The sequence below is a fragment of the Cricetulus griseus genome, chromosome 2 (assembly GCF_003668045.3).
Source record: "Cricetulus griseus strain 17A/GY chromosome 2, alternate assembly CriGri-PICRH-1.0, whole genome shotgun sequence".
NCBI lineage: Eukaryota > Metazoa > Chordata > Mammalia > Rodentia > Cricetidae > Cricetulus > Cricetulus griseus.
This window is the reverse complement of record NC_048595.1, coordinates 284,427,392-284,454,459: the sequence shown is the minus strand read 5'-3', so window position 1 is coordinate 284,454,459 and position 27,068 is coordinate 284,427,392. Positions and strand designations below refer to the sequence as shown.

General features: G+C 42.6%; 2 protein-coding genes across 4 annotated transcripts in view; both read right to left on the bottom strand.

Moving 5' to 3' along the window:
• Scaf8 (SR-related CTD associated factor 8) overlaps positions 1–15,115 on the bottom strand; it is a 124,237-nt gene extending 109,122 nt beyond the window's left edge. For all 3 annotated transcript variants that reach the window (XM_027401049.2, XM_027401050.2, XM_027401051.2), the window contains exon 1: positions 14,930–15,115. In XM_027401049.2, the coding sequence (XP_027256850.1) occupies positions 14,930–14,959 (30 nt within the window). In that variant the 5' untranslated portion in view covers positions 14,960–15,115. The remainder of the gene's footprint in view (positions 1–14,929) is intronic.
• On the bottom strand, positions 14,964–15,409 carry LOC118238192 (wiskott-Aldrich syndrome protein homolog; the record flags this gene model as incomplete). The annotated part of the gene is made up of 1 exon (XM_035438769.1): positions 14,964–15,409. A coding segment is annotated over exon 1 (414 nt), but the record flags the coding sequence as incomplete, so codon positions are not given.
• Positions 15,410–27,068: the final 11,659 nt, after the last annotated feature.

The following is a 27,068-nucleotide window of genomic DNA, read 5'->3' as shown; positions in this document are numbered from 1 at the left end:
TAGATTTCATAACTGAAGAAGACACATGAAATCCCAAGTTTTTGTGTCAATATTTAGGAATATGGCTTTATTCACCAAGTAAACTGAAGTCTAAAAGCAAGAAGTGAGTGGAAGAAAAATTTAGATTTGGGGTGAAAGCAACACAACTCTAAGTATACATTATGCAAAAAATCTAGGTGATGTGCGATTGAGTCCCATAAAACAGAAATTAAAAAAGGAAGTAATTCCTGAAGAGGTAATGGGGGAGAGATCAATGCTGACAACTAGAAGAAAAGTAAAATAAGAGCCAAGAGGTCTTAAGATCACACTTGCAGAAGGAAAAGGAGCCGCATGCAAGAGGACACTTAGTATCTGAGGCACTCTGCCAATGATTCGGCAGTCAGGGCTCCTTCAGAACAGCCTAACAAGACTGACAGTATCTGAATTTTCTTCAGTTAAAAAAAAAAAGTGATAGCCAGGCGTTGGTGGTACAGGCCTTTAATCCCAGCACTCAGAAGGCAGAGGCAGGAGGATCTCTGTGAGTTCAAGGCCAGCCTGGTCACCAGAGCGAGTGCCAGGATAGGCTCCAAAGCTACAGAGAAACCCTGTCTCAAAAAACCAAAAAGAAAAAAAAAAAGTGATAACTAAACTAAAACTGTTACAGTACCGTACCATAAATATGTTATAGACTCATGTCTCAGACACAAAACTAGCCATACATGTATGGGAGCCCATGCCAGTAACCCCGTTATGGGGTATTGAAGTAGAAGAGAAAGTTCAAGGGCAGCAAAGACACATAGCAAGCCCCTTGTCTTTAAAAAAGAGCAAGAGCAAATGGGTCTGGCAAGAGCACTAGCAGATTCAATTCCCAGGGCTCAAATGGCAGCTCACAGCTTTAACTCTTCAGGCCCCTGACACACAGTGATATAAAGACATCCATGCATACAAAACACCCATAAACATAAAATAAAAAACAACTAAGTAAATGCCACCCCCCCCCAAAAAAAGAACAAAACCCAAACAAAGAAACAAGTCTACTAGCTAGGGATCATGTAAATCTACACAACCAAGTCCCTAGTGAAGACAGTGAATTATGGAAACACTGAGTCCCTAGGGAAGATAGTGGATTGTGGAAACATTGAGTCCCTAGGGAAGATGGTGGATTGTGGAAACATACTATACCATGGTGTCAACCTAATAACCAAACAGATTTTCATCAAATTCTTAAAAGTTTTTGAGTCTACTTACCAAATGGCTTGACAAAATTCACCAAAACATGAATTTTATTCAATTCTCAATATGGCTTTAGGTCTCAAAATCCGTAACAATGAGAGTCCCTTTCTCTAAGAGCCCCTTCTTGTCTAATCCCACCATGTGAGTGGACTACCACACTTCTCCTTGTACAACTGATACTCTGTTCCATCTTCCTTTGACAGCAACCATATTAAAAAAAAAAAAAAAAAATTTCACCCTGGCCAGGTGTGCTAATACATACCCTTAATCCCAGCACTCAGGAGACAGAAACAAGTGAATCTCTGCATTTGAAGCCAATGTGGTCTACACAGCAAGTTCAAAGCCACCAAAAATACTGTCTTTAAAAAAAAAAAAAAAATCCTACAAAAACAGAGAACACTAAATTGTATAAATGTAGCTAGGCATGGTGGTTCACAAATCTGTAATTCCAGCAATGGGGGCTGAGGCAGGAGCATAGTTACATGATTCCAGCCTGAGCCACAGAGACAGACAAACGAGACTTTAAAAAAAAAAAATGCTATTAATTTGCTCTAATTTGGCTACTCATAGGTATGTAGCCTGAACAATGTATAACTTTCTCATCCTCAAGTCTACTGAATTTCTTTCGAAAGTCAAGCTTGTACAAAGAACTGAACAAAGGAGCCCAAAACAAAACCACAGACTTCAGCTCTGCCTACAGCTATAGATGCACAACGCAACAATGGTATCCAGTTACCATATCATAAAACCAAGAAATCATTCTTCATGAGATAAAACAAAATACATAAATAAACAGGTAGATACAAGAACATCTTCAGCTTAAATTTCCCCATGGTTCAAACATTCCACATTCCTGAGTTCTGTCTAGTCCTGTGGTAACATTACAATGAAAAGGCAAGACCATTCCTTTCTCTTAGTTTGAGAAGTAGTAATAATAGTAAAATAGCCAAAAAGATGAGAAATCATCAGTTTACTAAAAAGCTTCTTGGCATCAAGTCCCCATAGCTGTATTAACTACAATTTCTCAAATAAACAAGTTTATTTCTAACAGTACAGAAGTTAAATTTAGTTGCATGATTATAATAAAGAACTATGTAACTAACATTACATAAAATGCTAAAGGATTCAAACAGGCTTACTGCTAATGTCCTAATAAATTGCCACCGTTCAATATACTACTAAGTGGTTTTGTTTTGGGGGACAGGGTTTGTCTGTGTAGCCCTGGCTGTCATGCAACTCTCTATGTAGACCAAGCAGGCCTCCAACTCCTGAGAGCCACCTGACTCTACCTCCAAGTGCTGAGATTAAAGATACGCACCACCATGGCCAGTTACTAAGTTTTATTCATATAAAAGACCATAAGTCTGGCATGGTGGTTCACACTGTAATTCCACCATTCATAAGATTGACACAGGAGCCAGGTATTGGTGGTGCATGCCTTTAATCCCAGCACTTGGGAGGCAGAGGTTCACGGATCTCAGTGAATTTGAGGCCTCCAAAACAATACAGAGAAATCCTGTCTTGGGGAGTAGGGGGACTGACACGAGAGAGCTGCCCCAAATTTAAGGACATTGCCCCAAATTCTCTCTTAAAGCTTCTAGTTGACTGTGATGTGGTGATATTTTGTTTATGCTATAACAAATAAAGCTTGCCTGAAGATCAGAGTACAAACAAAGGTAGCCACAGACAGTCTCTTCAGCCAGGCAGTGGTGGCACACACCTCTAATCCCAGCACTTGGGAGACAAGAGGCAGATGGATCTCTGTTAGTTCAAGGCTACCCTGGGCTACACAAAATTGATCCAGTCTAAAGAGAAACAGAGCTCACACAAAAGTGATCCCAGCACTTGGAGTCACATGCCTTTAATCCCAGTACTAAGGAGGTGGAGACAGGAAGGGATACGGCTGGGCAGAGAGGAATATAAGGGGGAGGAGGAGACAGGGGCTCATTGCAGTCTAGGCAGTCAATCTAAAGCAGTCTGAGGCAGTCTGGGGATGCAGGCTGAGATTTCATAGAGATAGGTGCAGTGTAGGCAGTCAGTCTAAGGATGCATTCAGTCTGAGGATTCCTAGAGACAGGATCACCCCTTTGTTCTGAGGATTGAGTAGAGGTAAGAACTAGTGGTTGGATGCCGTGCTTCTCTGATCTTTCAGCCCTCTCCCAACCCCCCGAATATCTGACTCCGGATTTTTATCATTAATACTGATTAGAATTCGTGCTACACTGAGTTGCTTGCTCATCTTGGTAAACGTTGCTGTAGCAATGCTGAAGATGATGCTTACACAGTAAGCATGCTTCAACTTTGTGGGCCTCAAGCATTGCTACAGAAAAGTATGCTTACCCCTAAGACTATAGATGCATTCAGAAGAAAGTACCCACCCCTGAACATGCATCTTCTTTATACCTATCAAAAGAATCCACACTATTCCACCTAAGTTTCTCTCAACGTTTAACTCTGAACTTCATAATGCTGTTTTGAAGAATGCTAAATAAATGGCTTATTGTCACAAGTGATCATAATGCTAAAGCTATGAAAATGTAAAAGATGGTCAGGCATAACAGTGTAAACCTTTCATCCTAGCACTTGTGAGGGAAGCAATCTCTGTTGACTTCCAGGTCAGCCTGTTCTACATAGTTCCAGAACAGCCAGGGCTACAGAGAAGAAAGTAAAAGGTCTCAAAAAGAAAGTAAAAGGTAATTGGAGCTAATTTATCTTTAATGGCTTGAATTTTTAATAAAGAGAAAGCAAAAATGAAATATGAGGAAAAACTAGAACCTAGTTATATTTCAAATGAATAACAGATTACATTGAAAGAGGAAAAAGACCCAAACTAAATTATTATTATTATTATTATTATTATTATTATTATTATTATTATTATTATTTTGGTTTTTCAAGACAGGGTTTCTCTGTGTAGCTTTGGAGCCTTTCCTGGCACTAGCTCTGTAGACCAGGCTGGCCTCAAACTCACAGAGATCCGCCTGCCTCTGCCTCCCAAGTGCTGGGAATAAAGGCGTGCTCCACCAACGCCCCGCTTTAACTGGTATGTTAACCATATGTTCTCAGGCTAAACAAAAAAAGGCAACTATAAAAAAGCATTAAGCCTTAGCTAGTACAGTCTGTTTGCAAAGACATATGCCCTAGCCTTGGAGCTTCTTCTGTGCTTTAGGACTGAGTAAATTACTAGTAAGCATAGTATAGAGCAGTGCTTCTCAGCCTGTGGGTCACACAACTCTTTCACAGGGGTGGCAATTTCAGATAACAATATTATTAGATATTTACATTACAATTCATAACAGTAGCAAAATTACAGTTATAAAATAGCAACAAAAATTTTATGGTGGGGGGGTCACAACATACAGAACTGTATTAAAGGGTTGCAGCATTAGAAAGGTTGAAAACCACTGCTGTAGATAATAAAAGCCAGGGTTCTCACTAACAGGAAAATAAACACAGATGGACCTTGTGAAGGTATGATGAACTCACGGCTTTGTAGATATATCTAGAATTGTGTTTGTATGTGTGTAAAATAAAATGTCTAGCTTGATCTACTGACATACATATAGCCACCAAATGAAGCCTGAGTTTCTTGAAGAAATGGCCAGTCACAGCTTAGGCAGGAAATAAGGGGATATTCCAAAAAATTATTAATATTTGTCAAAGTGACAAAAGGGTTGGCTGGAAGAATCTCTGATTAGTCAAAACTAACCATGGAAGATCTTTAAAGGCCAGTGAACAAAAAGGAATCAAAAAAAAAAAAAGGAATCCATGAGTTTAAAATAATATACACAATTATATTTACATATAAATTAAGAAAAGGGAAAGCTCTCATAGATGCAAAGAATACAGACACAACAAACTTACTAATATCTGGTGACTATATTAGTACTAACTGACCCAGGCAAGAAATGAATTTATGCTTAAAAAAAAAAGCGGGTAAATTTGGGTGATACTTTTTATATTTGCAACCAAATATCTCATCAATAAGAGACAAGGTACAAAGGTAGAGAAAGCAAAGAACCCTGTAGGCAAGAGCCACCATCCCTGCTACTGACACAGATGCTTGTAAGTCAGGATTCACACTGCAAATTCTGAAGGACTCCTGCCTAAAGTGGGTGAAATTATACAGCAGATGAGTCAATATGGAAAGAAATCTAAGTTGTCCTGCTGTCGTCAAACACCACCACTTCAGGCTCTTAGAAGGGGGGAAAAAAAAGTAATTTCCAAATTAAAAGAGATAAAACATTAAAGTGTGGTATAGAAATTATTCTATAGGGAAGACTATGGGTACAATATATAGTGAATTAGGCAAAGATCTTCAACAGTAATTATATCAATGTTAACCTCCCAATGCATAATTCTGTGTTATGATTAAACAATTATCCTTTTAAAAGAAAATAAACAGCTATTCAGAGGTAACTGGCACCTTGAATTGGAATTTACTCTTAAATATTCAGAAAAAAGTTTGTGTTCATGTTATACAGAGAAAGGAAGAAAAGAAAGACAGACAGACAGACAGAAAGAAAGAAAGAAAGGAAGAAAGGTGTTTAACATGAAGAATCTGGGGCTGGAGAGATGGCTCAGCAGCCCTCCTACAGAGGACTTGGGTTCAATCTTCAGCACCCACACAATGTCTCAGAGCCACCTAATTCCAGTGGCAGGGGATCAGACACTCTCGTCTGACTTCCATTAGGCACCCATTTGAAGCACATCATACATACAAGCACTCAGACATACAAATACAACAAATCTTTTTTTTAAAAAGAATCTGAAGTTTGCACCTAAAAATTTCTTTTCTTACAACTTTTCTACAAGTATGTTTTGAGCCATTTTTAAAAAATGGAAGTTGTATTTAGACATGACGGCCAATTAAGTTACTAAAATAATTAACCAATGGGCCTCCTTTACAAAAGGCAAGGAAGAGGACTGGAGGTATCCCACAATCCCAGGTTGTATGACTTCAACTTCTGGTACTTTAGCCTAAGAAAAGGAGCTCTGAGGAACATGCCAAATTAAGAGGGTATTAAAATAAAGGACCAATTTTCCCCAAACTTAGATCAAGCAAAAGATTTTAAATGAAAGTCCATTACTTTTCCAAAACATAAGCTTTTGTCATCTTACAGGAAATCGTTGTGATTCTAAAAGAACAAATGAAGTTCGTTTTGTTTTTTTTGTTTTTGTTTTTAATATGTCAGAAATCCTATTTTCCCCCGTTGGGAAAACAGCCACGGTCTACTGGTCTACTGTGTACACTACACATACAGGGCAATCTGGTTCTGTGAGGCAAATTCTTGGACTAGTCAGCAGAACTGGGCCTGGAGAGCAGGGTCCCAGCAGCACCAACAGACAGCGCAGGGAAGAACACAGGCACTAAAGGGCCTGCCTGGCTCTGCAGAGGCTCAGGAAAGACAGGCTGCAAGAGCATACCCTCTGAGGTAGGTGTTCTTTCACTTGCCTCATTGATCAATGTATCTAAGACAGGAAATTTCCTGGTATATGATAAGTATCCACTAAGAATTAATCAGCAACAGGATCAAAGAATGAAATCCTAGGCCTTTCAATCAACCTGTAAGAGTGACAAATAAGTCAGGAGGTGTGGCACTCTGGAGGAAGGGACAGGTGGATCTCTGTATGTTCAAGGCCAGCCTGGTCTACAGAGAGAGTTCCAGGACAGCCAGGGCTACAAAAAGAAACCCTGTCTCGAAAAACAAAATAAGTGACAAATAATTTAAGCTGTAGATTTTAAAGATTCATTTGATACACATTTGCTTATCAGTCAGAACTGTCTGTAAGGAACATAAGCAATCTATTCTTCACTCTTAATAAATAAGGTAATGTCTGAGGTATTTCTTGACCCATAGTGGGTATACTTACAAACCCATTCCTATGTCTTAATTTGGTTTTACCAGTTCTTATAATGCAGAATTATAAAGATGAAATAAATGCATAAAATCTGAATCACAAAGAATAAATATCATATTCACCATCAAGTTTGAAACAGACCATATAAGCACTCCCAAGCACAGAACATTGCTCCCCAGCACCCACAGCTACAGAACACTGCTCACCAATACTCACAGATACAGAACATTGCTCACCAACTCTGATTTCTGAAACATCTGTACCATAACTAACCTCTCTAGCAGAAAAATCTAAAATCTGATTTAGTTTTTGTTTCTCCATTTCTGTAGTATATGTCATTTATTTCCAACCCTTAAATTATGAGGTCTGTAAGTAACTCATATCAATGAAAATGTTATCAAAAATGTAATAAAATTATGTAATACAGAATGAAAGTAAATTTAATGCAAATTTATATGACATGTGCTCACTATTAAGCCCAGTAACTTTTCCTTCCCCATTTTTAAAGAAATTCCAACATCTCTCATAATTCAATTCACTTTTATTCCCTTTGTGATCTTTTGAAGACTACTAATATATTTTAAGCAGCAAACTCCACCTGCTTCCCCAGTACACTACCCATACAAGCAATACAGAATTTCACTACCAAGTTAACCTAACATTTCCCAGAGAGCCTGCCTTAGTGGTCAGAATCATCTTCCTATGGTTCTTGTGTCCATGCTGCTGGGAAAGCAGTCTGTGCAAGCAAGAAGAGAGGTACAACCCTGAGAAAGGAGCAGAGAAAGACACTGAGAAAACAAAACAGACAAAAGGAGCTGGCTGAAGAGTCTGAGTTCAGCTAGTGTTCAAGGGCATGGCTGACCACACTTTTGTTATACCACTGAGTCAGAAACTGTCCATTAACAGCAAATCTGGCCCTAGAAAGAGGTATCTGAAATTGTATATGGAAGTAATAAACTCATCTCTAAAGTACCTACTGCAAATGATCATTAAAATATGACTATCAGGAGAGTGGAGATATACAAGTCCCTTAAATATCAAACAGACTTATTCTAACTTAATACTAGTCTAGAACACCATGGTTTAATAATCTATGAAATGGATTTCAATAGTGACAATTTTTTTTGTAATCTTGAATGGTTGTGATGTATATATTCTCAAATCATACAATATCAAAATCTATTCAATCAGAATCATTACTGTAGTCTAAATTTTTATTACTGTGGGTAAGAAAAAAACTATTACTGTACAATCATTTCAAGACACTAAATCTAAAACAGGCTTGAACACAATCCAACATAAAATTCTGGTATGTCCTAACTGGAACCCTCATTAGAAGTCCTGCCCCTCCTCTCATTCCCCATGAAAATTAAAAATAAATTAAAATAGCCCTGCAGTTATGGCCCATGCCTTTATTCCCAGCACTAAGGAGGCAGAGGCAGGTGGATCTCTGTGAGTTCAAGGCCAGTCTGGTCTACAAAGCTACAGAGAAACCCTGTCTCGAAAAACCAAAAAAAATTTCTCACCTAATCTATGTTTCTACAACGTCCTAAAATTTACCTTTAAAGCAACACTTGAAAGGCATACTAGGTTCTCGAAAATGTAATTGTAGTCAATTAGTCAAAGATTCTTCCCACTAGAAGAATATGCAAGTTAAAAAATAAAATCACTTATGCATTTTAAAACCATGTGTCCAGAAATATTAGCTACTTCAGTATCTAGTAAATCATTATTCCCTCACTGACTTGAGACACCCTCATGTGGGTGCTACACTCTATTCTAAATGGCCCGCTGGGTGCCACAGATCTGAAGCAACACCATCAATGTTCTCACTAAGCTTGTAACCAGGGGAAAAGAACATAAAAGTAGACTCATCATTAGGGAGAGTACAAAGTGCTTTGAGACACTTTAATGAAACCTAAATCCATGATTCTCAACCTCCCTTAAGGGATAACTGATAACATTTGTTGAAGATAGAGTTGGATGCCACCAACAGGGAGGGTGCTACACAGCATCTGGTGTGTTAAAAGCTAGGATGCTGCCAAATGACCTACACTTCACAAGACTGCTCCTCACAGCAAATAACTATGCAGCCCCAAATACCACAATACAAAGTTAAGAAGTACTGATCCAAACCACTGGGGTAGACGGAGGGTCCTGTTAGTAAAGGAGTCCTTAGTTTTAAAACACTAAGTATGTTTACCTTTAATAATTTTCAACAAGGTAGAAAAAACAATTACAGCCTGATACAACTAACCAAACTTCCCTACAAAACAAAACAGCAAAAGGGTGACATATCCCTGAAAGATGAAAATCAAAGAGAAATGTTTTACAAATGTTCCCTGTGTTTTCCCTGTGCCATAAATAAAGCAAAAATTCACAAACCAAAACAAACTTAGAATGTTATTCTACCGTTTTTCATTTGTTTCAACCAACCCATGGCTACTAATAGATATTGATGGGCCAATTATAAAAGTTTTGTAGTTACACAGATTGCCCACTCCATATACAAGACTGGGCGGGAAGGAAAATGTGGACTATGAAAATGTACTGGGTATTAGGGTGAGTCTTAAAGTGTGCATCCTAGAATGGTTCAGAGTGAGCTATCCAATAACCAAAGGGTGCCAACGGCAGACAAGCACTACAGACTTAGGTATCCTAACAATGTCAACTAGGGCCAGGTATGCTGACACATGCCTGAGATCTCATTTCAAACACTGGGGAGGCAGAGGCAAGAGGATTCCTCCAAATTCTAGACTAGCCTCTACAAAGAGGTCCAGGACAGCCAAGACTACCAAACTATCCCAAAAACAGATTGGTCAATTTTTAGAAAGATGATAAAAGAATCTTTCCAAAATTTAGCAACTGAGAGAAATCTACGAGTTAAACTGCAATTAATTTTCTAGCATATCTTAAAACCATAGACTCCATCCTACCTTCTACTCAGCCTACTCATAGCAAGAAAAATGAAACACAGCATGGGGCAAGTAGTCTTTACCAACATAACCAGTTAGAAAAGCAACCCACAGAAATTCATCGATGAAGCAATCTTTTGTTGTTGTTGTTGTTTTTTGTTTTCAAGACAGGGTTTCTCTGTATTGCTTTGGAGCCTATCCTGGAACTCGCTCTGTAGACCAGGTGGGCCTCGAACTCACAGAGATCCGCCTGCCTCTGCCTCCCAAGTGCTGGGATTAAAGGCTTGCCCACCACCTGGCACTGTTAATTTTTTTTTGACAGTGTGAAAAATATGGCCCAGTCTGGCCTAGAACAAAGTATGTAGGCCAGGCCAGCTCAAATTCAGAGTAATCCTCCTATCTCAATCTTATAGGTGCTGGAATTACTAATGTGTGTCAGGACACCCAACTTTCTTATTTTAAGTATTTAAAGATTTAAAACTGTCTTGCTAATAAATAGTAATGATAATCTTTGACGTAGTCAAGAATGTGGTTCCACACACCTGTAATCCTGTAAACTTTTAAGTTCTTAAACAACTCCAATACCTCCAATACCTCCAATACCTCCTCTGGTTTTGTCCAGGCATAACCACTGCTAATACACTTAAGAGTTTTCATGCATTACTTTGAGTGTGCTTTAAAAATTTCTTCTCCAATGGCACTGAAATTTTCTAAAGATATCCTGTGAAGCCATTATCTTTCCTTTTGCTTTTCAAAAAACAAGGCACTAGAGAGGAGGTCCCTGTCAGAATGGCCTCCATGCAGTTAGCAATCTCTGGGTGCAGAGCATGGACAGCAGTTCACATGAAGATGCTACCAAGGAACACTCAAGGCAGCCCCAATTCGGTCCATACAGTTAAGCTGTCCTTCTCACTAGGTGCGGTGGACTCCCAAGTCACTGTAAGAAGTTGCTGCAACAGCAGCAACTACAATTCCTGGCAATGATTAATCCATGTTCAGTTCAGCTGCTCCACTCAAGCTTTGATTCTCAGGGAGTCTTCCAAAATAAGGACAACTTTCTCTCATTGTATCAAATTGAAAATAATGCTGGGCAGTGGTGGCGCATGCCTTTAATCCCAGCACTTGGAAGGCAGAGGATCTCTGTGAGTTTCAGGCCAGTCTGGTCTACAGATCCAGTTCCAGGACAGGCTCCAAAGCTACAGAGAAACCCTGTCTCAAAAAAAAAAAACAGAAAAAAAGAAAACAGAACAGACAATAACGGCCATGGGATTAACTCTCATTCAACTCATAACAATGAAGAGGAAAACTCTTGAACAAAGGATCTCCTGATACAGTATCTTTACTATAGTGGTGAAGGACAGAGAAATACTTTGAGAAATTATGATAGGAGAAAGCTGATTGAAGATGAGGACTCAAACTAAAATTTTTTTTTTACATTTTGCAGATTAATTTTTTTGAAAAAAAAGGCTGTATTCTTTATTTTTATTTATTTATTTTTTTGGTTTCTTTATTTTTATTTTTTCATTTATTTATTTTTTTGGTTTTTCGAGATAGGGTTTCTTTGTGGCTTTGGAGGCTGTCCTGGAATTAGCTCTTGTAGACCAGGCTGGTCTCGAACTCACAAAGATCCGCCTGCCTCTGCCTCCCAAGTGCTGGGATTAAAGGCATGCGCCACCAATGCCCAGAAAAGGCTGTATTCTTAGCTTCACAATCTCTAGCATCTTATTTCCAAAATAATGTTCTCTGCTAAACAGGAAATAAGACTGGGGTAGGTCAGTCTTATAAAGCCTACGAATTAGCAAGACTTTGCTAAGCATTTCATATTTTAAACATCTGTTTTTGTTTTTGTTTCAGACAGGGTTGTACAATGTGGCCCAGCCTGGCCCAGGACAAAGTATGTAGCCCAGGCCAGCTCAAATTCAGAGCAATCCTTCTGCCTCAACCTCCTAGGTGCTGGAATTACTAGTGTGTGTCAGGACACCCAACTTTCATATTCTAAGTACTGGAAGGTTTAAAAATGTCAGGCTAACGAACAGTAATGACAATTCTTTGAACTAGCCAAAAGTGTGGTGCCACACACACCTGTAATCCCAGCACACAGGAAGATGAAACAACAGTAAGACCCTATCTCAACAATACTAATGACAGTTATTATTACCATGAGCCAAATTTTGATGCCTTAAAAGCCAAATTCACTGTGAGCACTTGAAAACATGATTTTCTCCCTATAATTCAGACTCCTTTTCATTTCTGTCCTTTGCAAAACACGACTTAACAGAACAGTAATGAATGAGCAGCCGAGGTGCTAGATTGTAGTAACAGACATGCACTACAGCAGCCACATGTGTACAATATTGTAATCAGTATCTTCTTTTCCAAATTCACAACGCTATGCATTTTGTACTTAAACAAAAGTATTCAGAGCCAAGTTTGCTGCAAGCCTATAGCCCTGCTGCTAGAGAAGCTGAGACAAGAGGATCACATAATAAATACAAGTCCTATCTGGACTACAGAGTGAGCTCAAGTGTTACCAGCCTAGACAATCTAAATAAGGATTTCTCTCAAAATAAAAAAGAGGACTGGGATATTGTAGCTCACTGGTGTGACCCTCACCTGAGCATGTAAAGGACCCTTTGTTCAATTTCCAGTCTGAGGGAGGTTCTGGATGTTTCCTAAACATATTTATCTCAGCTCGGAGTCCATCCTGTATTTTTAAATTAATCCCACTTTAAATCACTTTAAAAATTTACATATTAAGATGGAAAGGTAGAGATTTAAGTTGTTTGAAATCCTTAAGTGCTACATACTAAAATTACATCTCAAACTCTGCTCCAACAGACACAAAAGGAGAAAGAGGTGTGTAACTGCCAGGCTCCTTATCCTTCCAACTAAAATGGACAGCCAATTACTCTTCTAAACTACTCTACCATGGCCTCCAAGCACTAGCACTTGTTTACACACCTGTCACTGTGGGATCTCCTGTGAAACCCCTGGAGAAGGGAAGACACATTAGGGATCTCCTAAACAAAGAGGGAAATTCACCATCAAGGAAAAGAGCTAAATCCAGTAATTTGGAAATAAGAGAAAGAGGGGGTTTTGTTTAGTTGTGGTAAAGGGTCTCTTATTTTGTAGCTCTGGCTGTCCTTTAACTCACTCTGTAGATCAGGCTGGCCTTGAACAGAGATCCACCTGCCTCTGCCTCAGTGCTGAGATCAAAGGTGTGAGCCACCAGGCCCCACTAAGAAGGGAGTTTTTTTTGTTGAATATTAATGCTGTATGCAACAAATAAAAAAGTCACATGGCTGTTTGCCTATACAGTTACAAAACATTAAAAATGGTTAATTGTAGTATCTCTAAATTCCTTTTATTCCATATTCTAAATATAGATCATTGGCTGAGAGGAATAAGTTTTATTTAAGGGAATATCTGACCAGGTTATCAGTTACAAATTCACAAGCTTCTCAAATGCATTGCTCTCATTGTCAGCAAGTTGACCACTACTGAAAGTAATATGCATAATTAAAGTGGCATGAACTTTAACTTTTAACCCCTTTGCATTTCCTATGTGCTACCTTAAACAGAAAAAAATTAAGATGAAATTGCAGAAAGACATTTAAAAGCACTGTCCCATTTGGACATTCACAAATACTATCTTAAAAGATCATGCACTTAAGATATTAATCATCATATTACTGAGTAAAAGCATCAGCACCTCCAAACCAAAAGTTCTGAAAACTATGCTAATTAGTTAACATACATTTATATCTTCTTCTAAGAGGTACAAGACTACAAGGATAATGGAGACTCAGCTTGTATTTGCTACATTGAAAGTTTGAATTAGGTCTTAGTGATAATGTTCCTTAAAAAGAAATTGAGGGTTTTTTCAAAGCCTGTCTTCCAATCAGATAAGTACATTCAGCAATAGTGAAAATCTGACACCTGCCTTTAAATATATATGTACATGTATGCTAACTTGACTCGTGAATGAGCCCATGGCAAATGTAACTCCCAGCTTCTTCCCTACCCCGGGGAATGTCTCCCTAACATTTGCCTTTCTCCCTAACTGATGATCAGAAGGGCAAGTAGAAATAGGAAAAGGGGGGGAGGGGAGAAAAGGAGAGGAAGAGAGGGAGGGAAGGAGGGAGGGAGGGAGGGAAGGAGGGAGAGAGGGAAGGAGAGAGGGAAAGAGGGAGGGAGGGAAGGAGGGAGAGAGGGAAGGAGAGAGGGAAAGAGGGAGGGAGGGAAGGAGGTAGAGAGGGAAGGAGAGAGGGAAAGAGGAAGAGAGGGAAGGAGGGAGAGAGGGAAGGAGGGAGAGAGGGAAGGAGGGAGAGAGGGAAGGAGGGAGAGGAGGGAAGGAAGGAGAGAGGGAGGAGGGAGGGAGGGAGGGAGGGAGAGAGGGAAGGAGGGAGGGAGGGAGGGAGGGAGGGAGGGAGGGAGGGAAGGAGATCTCAGAATAATGTTGCCTCCCTACCAACCATCCAATTAGCTAAGTCCCTGGCTGGCAAGTTACCTAGTCAACAGAACCTCAATAATAAACACTACGTGTAACGTGACTTTCGGATCACCACCCCGTGGGTCCTCTCCAAGGCCTCGCGTCCGTGTGTCAGCTTCCTCAGTCACCCGGGAGGACCTGCAGAGTGATGTCCTGCAACAGTTCAGACCCTGCAAGGGCCACGGGCTGCGGGTGGGCGGACCAGGCTCCGGTGGAACCCACCCGGGAGCGTGGCGCGGCCGCCTCGGGGGCCGGCCCGGCCTCCCGCCCTCCCCCAGCCCTCCCCCGGCCCTGCCCGGCCCGGGGGGGCGCGGGTCGTTCCCCTCCCCCACGGCCGCCCGGCCGCCTTCGCCCCACCCGCGGGAACTGCGGCCCGCGCCCTTGCTCGCTCGGCACGCGAGCCCCGGGCCGGGCCGGGCCTGGCGGGAGGCCGGGCTGCGGTACGAACCTCGCTGTTGAAGGTCTTCACGGCCTCCATGTTGCCTGCGCAGAGGCCCGGGGCCCGGCGAAGGAAGAGGCGGCGGCCGGCGCGTTACGTGCGGAAGGGCGGGCGGGCGACGGGCCCGGGAGGCCGCGGAGCACGGCGAGCAGGCGACGCTCCTCAGCGCCGGCGAGGCCCCCGCATGGCCGCGGGGCGGGCGCAACGAGCAGGACGGAGGCCGCCGGGGCGGGTCGGCGGCGGGGGAGGGGCTGGCGCGGCGCCTTCTCTGCTTCTCCGCCCCGCTCGGCAGCGGCCTCCACGCTCCGGCTTCGGTCCCCTCCACTCTCCACCCCCTTCCCCTCCTTCCTCTTCCTCCCACGGGCTCCTGTGTCACCTCCCCGCCGCCCAGGCCGCGGGAACCTGCAGCGCGCAGCGAAGACACAGGAGGAAGCGCTGACCGCGGCGGCTGCGGCATCCAATATGGCGGACGCGGTCGGGCCGCGCACTCCGAGGCGGCGGCGCCGGCCAGCGCGCCCCCTGGCGACCAGGCCGCGCGACGCCCCGCGGCCGCGCCAGACCATCGAGACGGCGCGGCCCAGAGCGGCCGGAATCGCTGAGGCGGGAGAGGGACCGCGGCCACGGCCCCGGGAGCGAGCGCTGCGGCGCGGGCGGAGGAGCTCGCGGTGGCGGGTTCCCCACGGGTGAGCGCTGCTCGGAGGAAAACCCCAGGGTGCAAGCGGGGAGATCAGATGAAAAAAACTGCCGTGTCTGCGTTGCCCTTCCTCAGTGGGATGGCGTCGGTGCAAGTGCCTGGGAGAACTTCAGGGGGGTACTGACTTAGAGGAGAAGCCCCGGGAGAATTCCTCGACGTCACCGAGTCCCCGAGCTTCCCGGCCGCGGGGAGCAAGCGCTCCACACAAAAGCTGCTGGCGTGCGGGAATGCGGGCTGAGCGATCCAGGCCTGAGCATCTCCGAGGCGGGAAGAAGCCCCGAACGCCCCGTTTGGACGCGGAAACGCAACCCATATTTTATTCTGTTTAGGAAGTGGGTTATCCTCAAGGAAATCTTGCCCCCACATTATCGGTGCAGAGGATGGTTGCAGGTTTTAGGATGGAGACGTGCTACTGGTGAAGCACCTTGGTGCTTATTTGAAGTTGAACGGGGAGGGGTGTTCCCACTGAACGTTCCCACACATATTGCCGCCCTTGTAAAGTCACTTGCCTTCGCTCTCCCCAGATTCATGCAAAGAAAGAGGAGAAAACGGGCTGCTTTAAGTACTTCCTAAGTCCAGAGCAGCCCTGTGAAACAAAGCAAGTTCCTCCTTGGCGTTTTAGGATCCTTACGTCCGCTTCATTCACAGAGTTGCTGTTGGCACTGACTATTTAGAGGGTTAAAATGATGGGAAGCTTCCATTCTTTTTCACCTGCTATCTCAAATGCACACCTTCTCCACCGCTTGCGGTGTTCACAGGCCATGCCTGAGGGTCCTTCTGTCCCCTCATACCTTGCAGTATCTCCATAGTAGCCAGGACGATCTATTTTAGAAACATCTCTGTAACACGAAAAATATAAGACCCAGAGACTGATAGTGGGTTTAAACTTCAGGCTGAAGTTCAGAAAAACAAAGGACCAGCCACTAGCTCTCACCTCTAGCTCAGTCTGAAAGGGCTGATCCACACAGGAGCTTTTTACCAAGTCTCAAACTGTGCCGGAGACTCCCTTTGCCTGGAGAATGAATACTTAGCTGAGACCTTGCCTCTGTCTTATATACTTCCCTAATGTTGGGGTTAAAGTTGTGAGCTATAATTCTCACAGAGTTCCATCTATGGATTAATCCTGAGTCCTAGGATTAAAGGTGTGTACCACCACCTCCTTGCTCCTGGCTGCTGGGATTAAAGTTGTGTTCCTGGTTTCTATAGCCTGTGGCTGATTTTGCTTTCTTAATCCTCAGGCAAGTTTTAATAAATCATAAACAATATCTCACCACACATCCTTTGATTAAACAAATCCCTTTACTGCTTTTCCACTGTCCTTCAGATACATCCTAACTTCTTACAGTGGTGTGAAGGCCCTGCTACCACAGCACATGCCACTCTTCCACACCGTCCCTCTGTTAACTTGACAACAGACAGCATTTGCTCACATTAGTATTCGTATTGCCCCTTCTCTGAGCTAGCTGCTGTTGCTCATGGTTGGTTGGTTGGTTGGTTTTGTTTTTCATAGCTGATCCTGCAAGAGGTCTCTGATCATGCCATGCTAGGACTTGAGGAATTGAGGTTCATATTCAGCCCTACTCAAGCCAGGTTGTCATTGTCACAAGAGTTCCTGCCTTGGCCATATTTATCAGTCACACATAGAACAAGTGTGACAGCTACACAGGTCGAGTAATTGAAATGCAGTATAAACCACGGAGGCAAACCAGTTAATCCCTTTAATTCCTGCACTTAGGAGGCAGAGACAAGTAGATCTCTGTGAGGTGGAGGCCAGACTGGTCTACAGAGCCAGTACCAGGACAGCCAGAACTGTTACACAGAGAAACCCTGACTAAAAACAAAAAAACAAAACAAAACAAAAAAAAAAAAAAAAAAAAAAAAACAAGGATTCCTCATCAAGGAAAATAGCAGAGGACTTTGAGATGGTATCCTCAGTGTCCTCTGCAGATGAGACAATAAAGCCGGGAGGGGGGTGGGGGTAGAAGAATCTAGAGACTTGGAGCCTGAACAATTTACAAGGTTTGTGTGCAATACACACACCTCCATAATGTAAAAGCCTTGGCACTTACACTCACATATGTGTATATCTATATACAGACTGCAAGTAAGGATTATGACTCCCAATATCAAAAACCAGTCTGAGCTAGCTTAAGCATAAAAATTCCCTGTGCATGGTTTTTGTGTTTCTTTTGGATTTTGCAGTTTGTTTGTTTGTTTGTTTTTGTTATTAGACAGGTTTTCTCTGTGTAACCCTGGCCACCATGGAACCTGCTCTGTAGACCAGGCTGGCCTAAAACTTAGAGATCCACCTGCCTCTGCCTCATGAGTGCCGGGACTAAAGGCCATGGGTCACCACTGCCTATGTGTATTTCTTTCTCAAAGCAACCCACTTCAAGAATGCAGCCAAACAAGAGGAGGACAAAAAACAAAATTCAGAAAACCTAAGAGGTTTTCTTCTCTTCAACTGTTTGGAATAATGGAACATGAAGGTTTTGTAATTCTAGACATTTAGAGGACCCAGTTGAGAACCTTCCCTTCTCAGATCCAAATTCCTAACAGAAGGGCATTTAATTGACCCACCTTGGATCAGATGGACCATCACCTAAAATGAAAAACATCAACTCATTCAGAAAAGCTGGTATGGGAACAATGGGTTAGAGTACAGCCATCGCAGGAATCGGGACATGTCCCAGAGTCTAAGGCATTCTCCTTCGAACATGGTTATGCCCTGTCCCCTAGAACTAAGTCACTTCTGGGGACTACTCAGGGTACAATGCAGCCATAACCAGGTCAGAGTCAAAATAGAGCAGCACTCTCGATAGAACTTTCTGGAATGAATGGAATGTTCTACAGTTCAGTAGCATAGGCCCCATGTGACTGTTGTGCACTTGAAATGTGGCTGGTGCAACTGAGGAAAATATGGCTGTTGGCTACTATGTTGGGATGCTCAAGCCTAGCTAGAGACAATGACCATCTGGGTAGGATACCTCCTACAGATCAGGGGTGCTGGAGCCTAGCTAGAGGCAATGACCATCTGGATAGGATACCTCCTACAGATGGGGGAAATGTCAAACAGCACTAAGCAAGAAGCAATTTATCAGATCTCAGACAGAATAAAGCTTTCTATGATCTTTTAATTAATACAAACATCTGGAGTATTGTTTAATTAAGAACTAATAATTCTCAGAAAAATAGAGACCTGAGACTAAGCATTCTGGAATAGCTTTGGAGGTTCAGGGACGTACACGGAATATCTTACAAGAAGTAAGAAGGGTTCAAAGCTTACTGGAAAGCAGTATGTTCTTCAAAGACAGAACTGGGGGTGGCAAGATTGCTCACTGGGTAGAGGTGCTTGCCACCAGTCCTGACAACCTTAGTTCAGTCCCTTGAACTCACATGATAGGAGATAACTGTTTCCTGAAAGTCATTTTTTGACTTTCACATGTGTTTATGTGGCAGGAACATAGACACAAACACAACCAATTAGTTAATAAGAATTACAAATAATAATGACACTGGGCAGTGATGGCTCACATCTTTAATCCCAGCTCTCAGGAGGCAGAGGCAGACAGATCTCAGAGTTCGAGGCCAGCATGGTCTACAGAGCAAGTTCCAGAACAGCCATACAGAGTGACCCTGTCTCAGGAAACTGAAAATAATAATAATAATTGTTATATGGTCCAGAAATTTTACTTATGGATATATACCACAAAAACCTGAAAGCAGAGATTTGAACAGATGTTCATACCCCTCTGTTCATAGCAAGAACAAATGACAACTTGGACAAATGACAAATTCACAATAGTTAAGAGGTTAGTAACCTAAGAGACTATCAATAAATATATGATAAATATATAAACAAGTGTAGTGGTGCACACCTTTAATCCCAGCACCTGGGAGACACAGTCGGATCTCTGTGAGTTTAAGGCCAGCCTTCTTTCTCTACATAGTGAGTTCCAGGCCAGCCAGGGATATACAGACTCTGTCTTAAAAAAAAAAAAAAAAAAAACTAAACAAACAAAAGAGGTGTACCCATTGTAGGGAAAAAGGGCCAGCCAAAGAAACATACCTTGAGTAGAGCCAAAGAAATACACTTTGGTCCTAGAATCCGAGCCAATGGGGGGGGGGCGGGGGCAGGGATATGTCCTGGCCCTGAAATTAGAGCCAAAAGGCTAAAAAGGGCCAGTGAAAGAAACACACTTTGGCCCTGAAACCAGAGCCAAATCTGTCCCTGACCAATGAAGCAGAAAACCAACCAATGCCTGAGCAGAAAACCAATCAGTCCCTGAGCAGGAGATCTAGCCAGTCTGAGCTCAAGGAACTGAAATCTGACCAATCCCCACCTGGAAATCTCCTCTCTAGAAAAACTCTGCCCCTAAGAAGCCCTATATAAGCCCTGTGCCTGTTCAGTTTGCTGCTATCTTCTTCCACCCTGGCAGAGGCAGCCACTCTCTCGGTTTCTTCCCTCTCAATAAATCTCTTGAATGAGGTTTGGGTGAGAGTTTCCTTCAGGGAAGCAGAGACACAACAACACACCTTCCACTAGGGCAGAGTTGTTATATTCGGTCAAACAGTAACATCTCTGGGGAAGCCCTCCCCTGCCAGAGCAGAGGTGTTACACTGGGAAACCTTTCCCTGGAGCAGAGCTGTAAACTGCTATGCTTACTGTGACCTGTGGTATTCCTTGGCTCCTGACTGCCAGAATACTTTCCCATCCGAGCTGTCCACTCAGATGTGCCAGAATACTTTTCCATCTGAGCTGTAATGCTTACACCTATATAATAATAAATAATAATAATAATAATAATAATATAATAATAGAAGAAGAAGAAGAAGAAGAAGAAGAAGAAGAAGAAGAAGAAGAAGAAGAAGAAGAAGAAACCTATTTAGCCCTGAAAAAGAAAGGGACTTCTGATACAACAATATAATAGAACAAAGAAAATCTAAGTGAAATAAGCCAGTCACAGAAGAGCATACATGGTATGATTTGCGTAGACAGACAGTTACTGAGTGGTAGGGTGAGGGACAAGTTAGGAGTTGTTATATAATCAACTTGTGTTTGGTTTAGAAAGGTAAAAAGGTCCTGGAAAGATTTGGTTCAAGGTACCTGCTTCCAAAGTGCAGAGGTAATCTGACTGCTGCAGGATGGTAGAAGGTTGGTGGAGGTGTCTGGTGGTGGGCTACATAGCAATAGAGATACACTGCTATTCTAACTAGTATGACTGCTGGAATTAAAGGTGTGTATCACCACTGCCTGGCTCTATGGCTGTGACTAGCTTTGCATTTTGATCTCCAGGGCTTTATTAGCTCATAAACAATATATCACCCCACCGCCAGCACCTTGCTCTTAACCTCCATGGCTCTTGAAGAGTGAGGACTTTCACGTTTGCTGTTTTTGCTCCTGCATTCCATCTATGGTATGTCATTTATATCATAGAGCACAGGTGGTATACAACACTCTGTGGCTAAGAACCCAACACTTTCCAAAATTTGCAGGCAAAACGCATTGAGGACAGTTGCCAACTTTTTTTTTTTAATAAATTTGAATTCTCCTTTTGAGAGTGAATTGTTCTTCATTGAGAAAGGCTGCTATTTTTGTTTACAAAGGTAAATTCAGCTTTTTCTGCAATGAAGCTCAGGAAAGTGAAGCATCCTCCCATATATCTCTGTGATTCCATACACATGTGTTGGTATTGCTGGTAAAGTTGTTAGGCCAACTTAGAGTTGGAATCCAATTGTGACAGGAGGAGAAAATGGATTTCAGCTCATCACGGACCTTGCCTGGGAGAAATTTGGTCCAAGGTACCTGCTCCCAAAGTGCAGAGGTGATCTGAGTGCTGTAGAATGGTAACAGGTTGGAAACAATTTGACTTTTCCTGCCTTCCTGTTAGTTTAGCACAACAAAACATGTTTTGCAGGTAAATAAAACAGAGGCTTAGAATTGTGTGATTTGCTGGGCAGTGGTGGCGCCCTACTTTAATCCCAGAACTCAAGAGGCAGAGGCAGGTGGGTCTCTGTGAGTTCAAGGCCAGCCTGGTCTACAGATCAAGTTCCAGGACAGCCAGGGCTAGACACAGAGAGTCCCTGTCTCAAAAAACAAAAACAAACAAACAAAACAAAACATAAAGAATGATGTCATTTGTGCCATGAAGGGAGGGAGACAGGATAATTTGGTTACATGTCAAAGGCCACCCAACCACCACCACCACCACCACCACCCACCCCTTCCTCCTAGATAAACCTTTTATGTTGTTAAGGCTTTTCTTCCTGAATTTCTCTTGACTCGCCTTGCCCTGAAACTTTTGTTTTGTTTTGATCATCTAATCTACTGAATACATAAAGCTGAATAAGATACAATGATAGGAACAAGGAACAAAGATTAAGAGGCCATATAAGAGGCAAGTTCTGCCTGTGGTAGTGGCAGTGGCGTACTCCTGTAATCCCAGCACTCAGGAGCAAAGGCAGATGGATCTCTGAGCTCATCAAGGCCAGCCTGGGCTACAGAAGGAGTTCCAGGACAAGAGTTACACTGAGAAACCCTGTCTTTAAAAAAAAAAAAAAAAAAAAAGAACAAGAAAAAGAAAGAGAGGAAGGAACAAAGGAAAGAAAGAAGGAAAGAAAGGCAAATTCTTACAAGGAAAGAACAGTGAGGAGGTGGCAGGAGTTAGCCTGATAGCTAGGTAGCCAGATAGAGGCCTGGGCGCTCCTTTAAATTTAGTAAAAAGTATTCATTTCCCTGTGAGTTGCAGTAAAGACAACCTCAGCATTATGCTGAGGGCAGAAATCATGTGGGGGTATAAATGGCCAGAGATTTCTAAACAACCTTCACCAAGAGACCACTGTAAAATAAGAGCTAAAGAGGACAGGGAGTGCAGGACATAGTGTCCATCAAGGTGGCTTGGGTCACAGCAGCAGGTTCAAAGACACCACGGATGGAAACGGCAGAGGATCTGCAGGCTTGAGGACAGCACCAGTTCTGACATCCGTTGGTGACCTTTCTTCCAGTGTGACACATCCACACAAAAAGGGCTGAATGTACTGAGGAAGTTTGTAATCCTAGAACGTGCAAAACCCCAAGTTTGATCTCCAGCACTGAATAAATTACGTGTCATTACACATCATTGTAATCCAAGCACTCAAACACCCAAGTTCAAGGCCAGCCTCAGCCACATATCACATTCAAAGACAATCTGAGTTACTTAAGACCCTGTCTCAAAAAAAAAAAAAGAAAAAAAAAGATAAGCAAAAGCCAATGTGGTTGATATAAGGGTGTAGTTAGCAGTCCAAATGATTTCAAAGTTACACACCTGCCTCACAAGCATGGACACTCTGTACCTAAGTTATATATTTAAGGATGGGAAGCACAGGCTACCATCAAAACAAAGTGGCTGAAGTCTACAGGGAGCTGGAGGTGCCAAAATACCCATAGGTCGTGAGGGGACAGGGAAGGACACTGGTCTGTGTCAACATTGGAAAGGAGTGGAGAGAGGGAAAAACGTTCCCCTGGGAATTTGTAACCACAAGTCAGACCTCAAAAGCAGATGTGTGGTGTAATTCCTAATACCTGGGCGATGAGAAAAAACTCATGCAAAGAAATGATTTTTAAGTTGGTGTTGGGTTGGCCATCTGCCAGGCAGCTGAGACGACAAGTAGAGGCTCTAGGAGAAAAGCAACTGACAGAACTGGTAAAGAAGTCTGGCAAAAGTCCATTGCGAATATGATTAAAGACTGAACGTTGGCTGAAAAGAAACCCATGTTTTGATCCCCCCACCTCCCCACCCCCCCACCCCCCCACCCCCCACCCCCATCCCCCCATCCCCCCATCCCCCCACCCCGGTCTTAAGGTACTGCTTAAGGAAACGCAGGCGCTCTTTGCCTTGAGCAAGTGTTCACACAGTGGTAGTGCGAAGTCATGCGTGGAAGCTTCCAGAAACAAGAGACATGAATCCCGGAAGTGGACTTGACAGAATCAGAATGCAAATTTTTAATAAGCTTCCTGCAATCCGAGCAGCCGCACTGATGGAAACAACAGATACTGAAAGAAAACGGTCTGTTGGGCTCTGAAAGCACGGAGCACAAGATGAAAGCTGAAGACACGGAGAGGAACACAGGAACCCTGAAACGGCCTTTGCCTTGAGAGCATTTTCTCATTCCAGGCAAATGTGAACTTTGGGCTCTGACGGGCTCCTAGGCGAAAGAGGGCAAAAGTCAAAGCTTAGAATCTGGCCTGGGGAGAACCACGTGGGACCTCAGAGGGCTACATCCCAGGTTAGGGTAAAAAGGGAGTCCATTCATTTGCCCGCTGCACTTCAGGGGACCAAAAAAAAATGTCTTCTTAGCTTGTGACTCCCTTTTGTTCAAGAACATTTTTGTTTGTTTGTTTTTCGAGACAGGATTCCTCTGTGTAGCTTTGGACGCTGTCCTAGAACTTTCTCTGTAGACCAGGCTGGCCTCGAACTCACAGAGATCCACCTGCCTCTGTCTCCCGGGTGCTGAGACTAAAGGCCTGCGCCACTAGCAGACCAGCTCCAAGAACTTTTTTATGTGAACTGGATAGCGGAGGGACATGAAACAGGTATACAAGTGAAACATTTACTAAAACCGAATCACACATTTTATTGCATTTTGTTTGAATTCCTTCCATTGGAAGATATTTACAGGATTCTGATTTGGCATTTTAGGTGGTTGCCAGTTGTTTCTTAAGCTCTAAACTTGCTTATTCTCTCTTTAAAGTTATCAGCACCTAGTGTACTTTTATCTCTTACCACCTTAGCCACCTCTTGCCTCTGAATTTGACAGTAAGAAATTAGGTTTTGAGTCATTGAAAACATGCTATCTTGTTTCAGCCTCTAGTACAGTAGCTGTCAATCTGTGGGTCTCGAGCTCTTTGAGGTCCAGTGACCCTTCCACAGGGGTCAGTCACATACCAGATATCCCGCATATCATATGTTTACATTATGATTCATAACTGTAGATAATTAAAGTTATGAAGTAACAAGGAAAATAATTTTATGCTTTGGAGTCACCACAACACGAGGAACTGTATTAAAGTGTCACAAGCTGGGTTGTGGTGACATACACCTTTAATCCCAGCACTCGGGAGACAGAGGCAGGTGGATCTCTGTGAGTTCAAGACCATCCTGGTCTACAAGAGCTAGTTCCAGGACAGCCTCCAAAGCCACAGAGAAACCCTGTCTTGAAAAAACCAAAAAAAAAAAAAAATAATAAATAAAATAAAATGTCACAACATTAGGAAGATTGAGAACCACTGCTCTAGAGTGCACAGGTGTCACTGTTTCTCCAGCCTAGGTTTCTGTGTGTTCTGGTATTCTGCATTTCTTTTCCTTCTAATAGAAAGTTTTCCAAGAGTGCATGCATTCAGAAAGATCTTCATTTTGCTGTGGGATACCCATCAGAGAAGCCTGACTGGACACAAGGTTAAGCCAGCAGAAATTCTTCAATGGTAGGCCAGCAATTTACACTGGGTATTCAGGATCCCAGCATAGCCTCCAGCCTTTCTCAGGGTGAGCATTTAAGCATAAAAACCATGTCCTGGGTTGACATACTTCAGTTAACAAGAATGGTTAGTCAGAAGTTGAACTCCAGAAGCAAAAAAGCAAGGGTACTACATTGAGAGACTCTCCCAGGATTATGCACTTTGATGGATTAGGTCTTTGTTTTCCTTTTGGCTGGTGGTACTGTCCATGAGCTGGATTATATGGCCTGAATGATCTTTCCATCATGGATTCAGTTGTGCTAAGGTCTGGGGACCTGTTACAATATGACAAAACTTTGATCCCTTCTGTGTTAAAGTGTATTAGTTACTTTTTCATTGCTTTGACCAAATACCTAGCAAAATTACTTAAGGAAGGAAGGACTTATTTTGGCCTGCAATTACATGTCAGTCCAGCATGGTGGTGAAGTCATGGCGTCAAGAGCCTGAGACATCGTGTTTCACTGAACACCCAGTAGGAAATAGACAAGAGTGCTGCTGTTGCTCACATCTAGGGAGGACCTTCCCTTTCCAATTAAACCAGTTTGGAAACACACCTTGAGCCTTGTTTCCAGGAGTCTTTAAATCCAACCAAGTTGACAATCAAAATTGTTCATCATAGCTGGGTGTGGTGTTTAATTCCAACACTCAGGCAGCAAAGGCAGCAAATCACTGTGAGTTCAAGGTCAGCCTGGTCTACATGGTGATATCCAGGCCAGCCATGGCTACACAATGAGAACCTGCTTCAAATATATATATAATTTTATAAACATATTTTTATTAATATGTATTATATTATCATACTATATATATATATTTATATATGCTTGACTTTTTACTATGTGTTCATGAGTGTCTACGTATGTGCATGCACACATGTGTGCAGGTGCCTATGGAGAGTGTGTTGGACACCCTGAGTTTGAGTTACAATGTAAGCTGTCAGACACAAGTGCTGGGACAGGAACTCGGGTCTCTGGGAGAACAGTTTGTATTCTTAACCACTGAGCCATCTCTCCAGCTCACGCCATCCCCAAAGTGTATCTTTGTCTTGCCTTTTTTGAAGATTTAGTATAACAAACAGTGAGGTTTTTTTGTTTTTGTTTGGTTTGGTTTGGTTTTTCGAGACAGGGTTTCTCTGTATTGTTTTGGAGGCTATCCTGGAACTCCCTCTGTAGACCAGGCTGGCCTGGAACTCACAGAGATCTGCCTGCCTCTGCCTCCCAAGCAATGGGATTAAAGGTGTGCACCACCAAAGCCCAGCATCAAACAGTGAGGTTTTTTGTTTATTTTTTGTCACTTAAAAAAAATGTATCCCCTGCCTTTCCTGTTCCCAATGTTGTTTTTGCTACCACTCAAGGCACTCGCTTTTTGGTAGGTGTTTCATTCTCATCCTGAATGCTTTCAGAGTGCTCTCTCTGTCTTGAGTGAATAAAATAAGCATGCCAGTCATTTCCCTTGGCAGTTTAGAGTCCTTTCCTCAGATCTTTCAGCTTTCTTTAATTCAGGAAAATTACTCATTATTATTCTTAAAAGTATTTCTTCACCCGAATCTCCTGTTATGTAAGTGTTGACAGTTTTACATCTAGCTTTCATAACTTTTCAAGACTTCCCAACTTGTGTTCCTTCCTTCTGTCTCCCGAAAGGTTCCCATCTTCCTGACAGGGTGAGTGAATCTGAGTTTTTCCAGGACTTCCGGGTTCTAACACAAAAAGCCCTCAGTCTGTGGTTTCTCAGCTCTGGCCAAACCAGGATGGCGTGCTTTCCTCCTCCAGGTAAGATAGGTAGACTCTGTTTGTCTGACTTCAATGATTTCATTTCATATCCTTTTTCCCCTTTGATTCTGCTTTATAGTCGTCCATTTTTCATAACTTTCTGTGGGGGAAGCTTTCCTCTTCTTCTTCTTCTTCTTCTTCTTCTTCTTCTTTCTTCTTCTTCTTTTCCAACTTTTTTAATTTGAATTA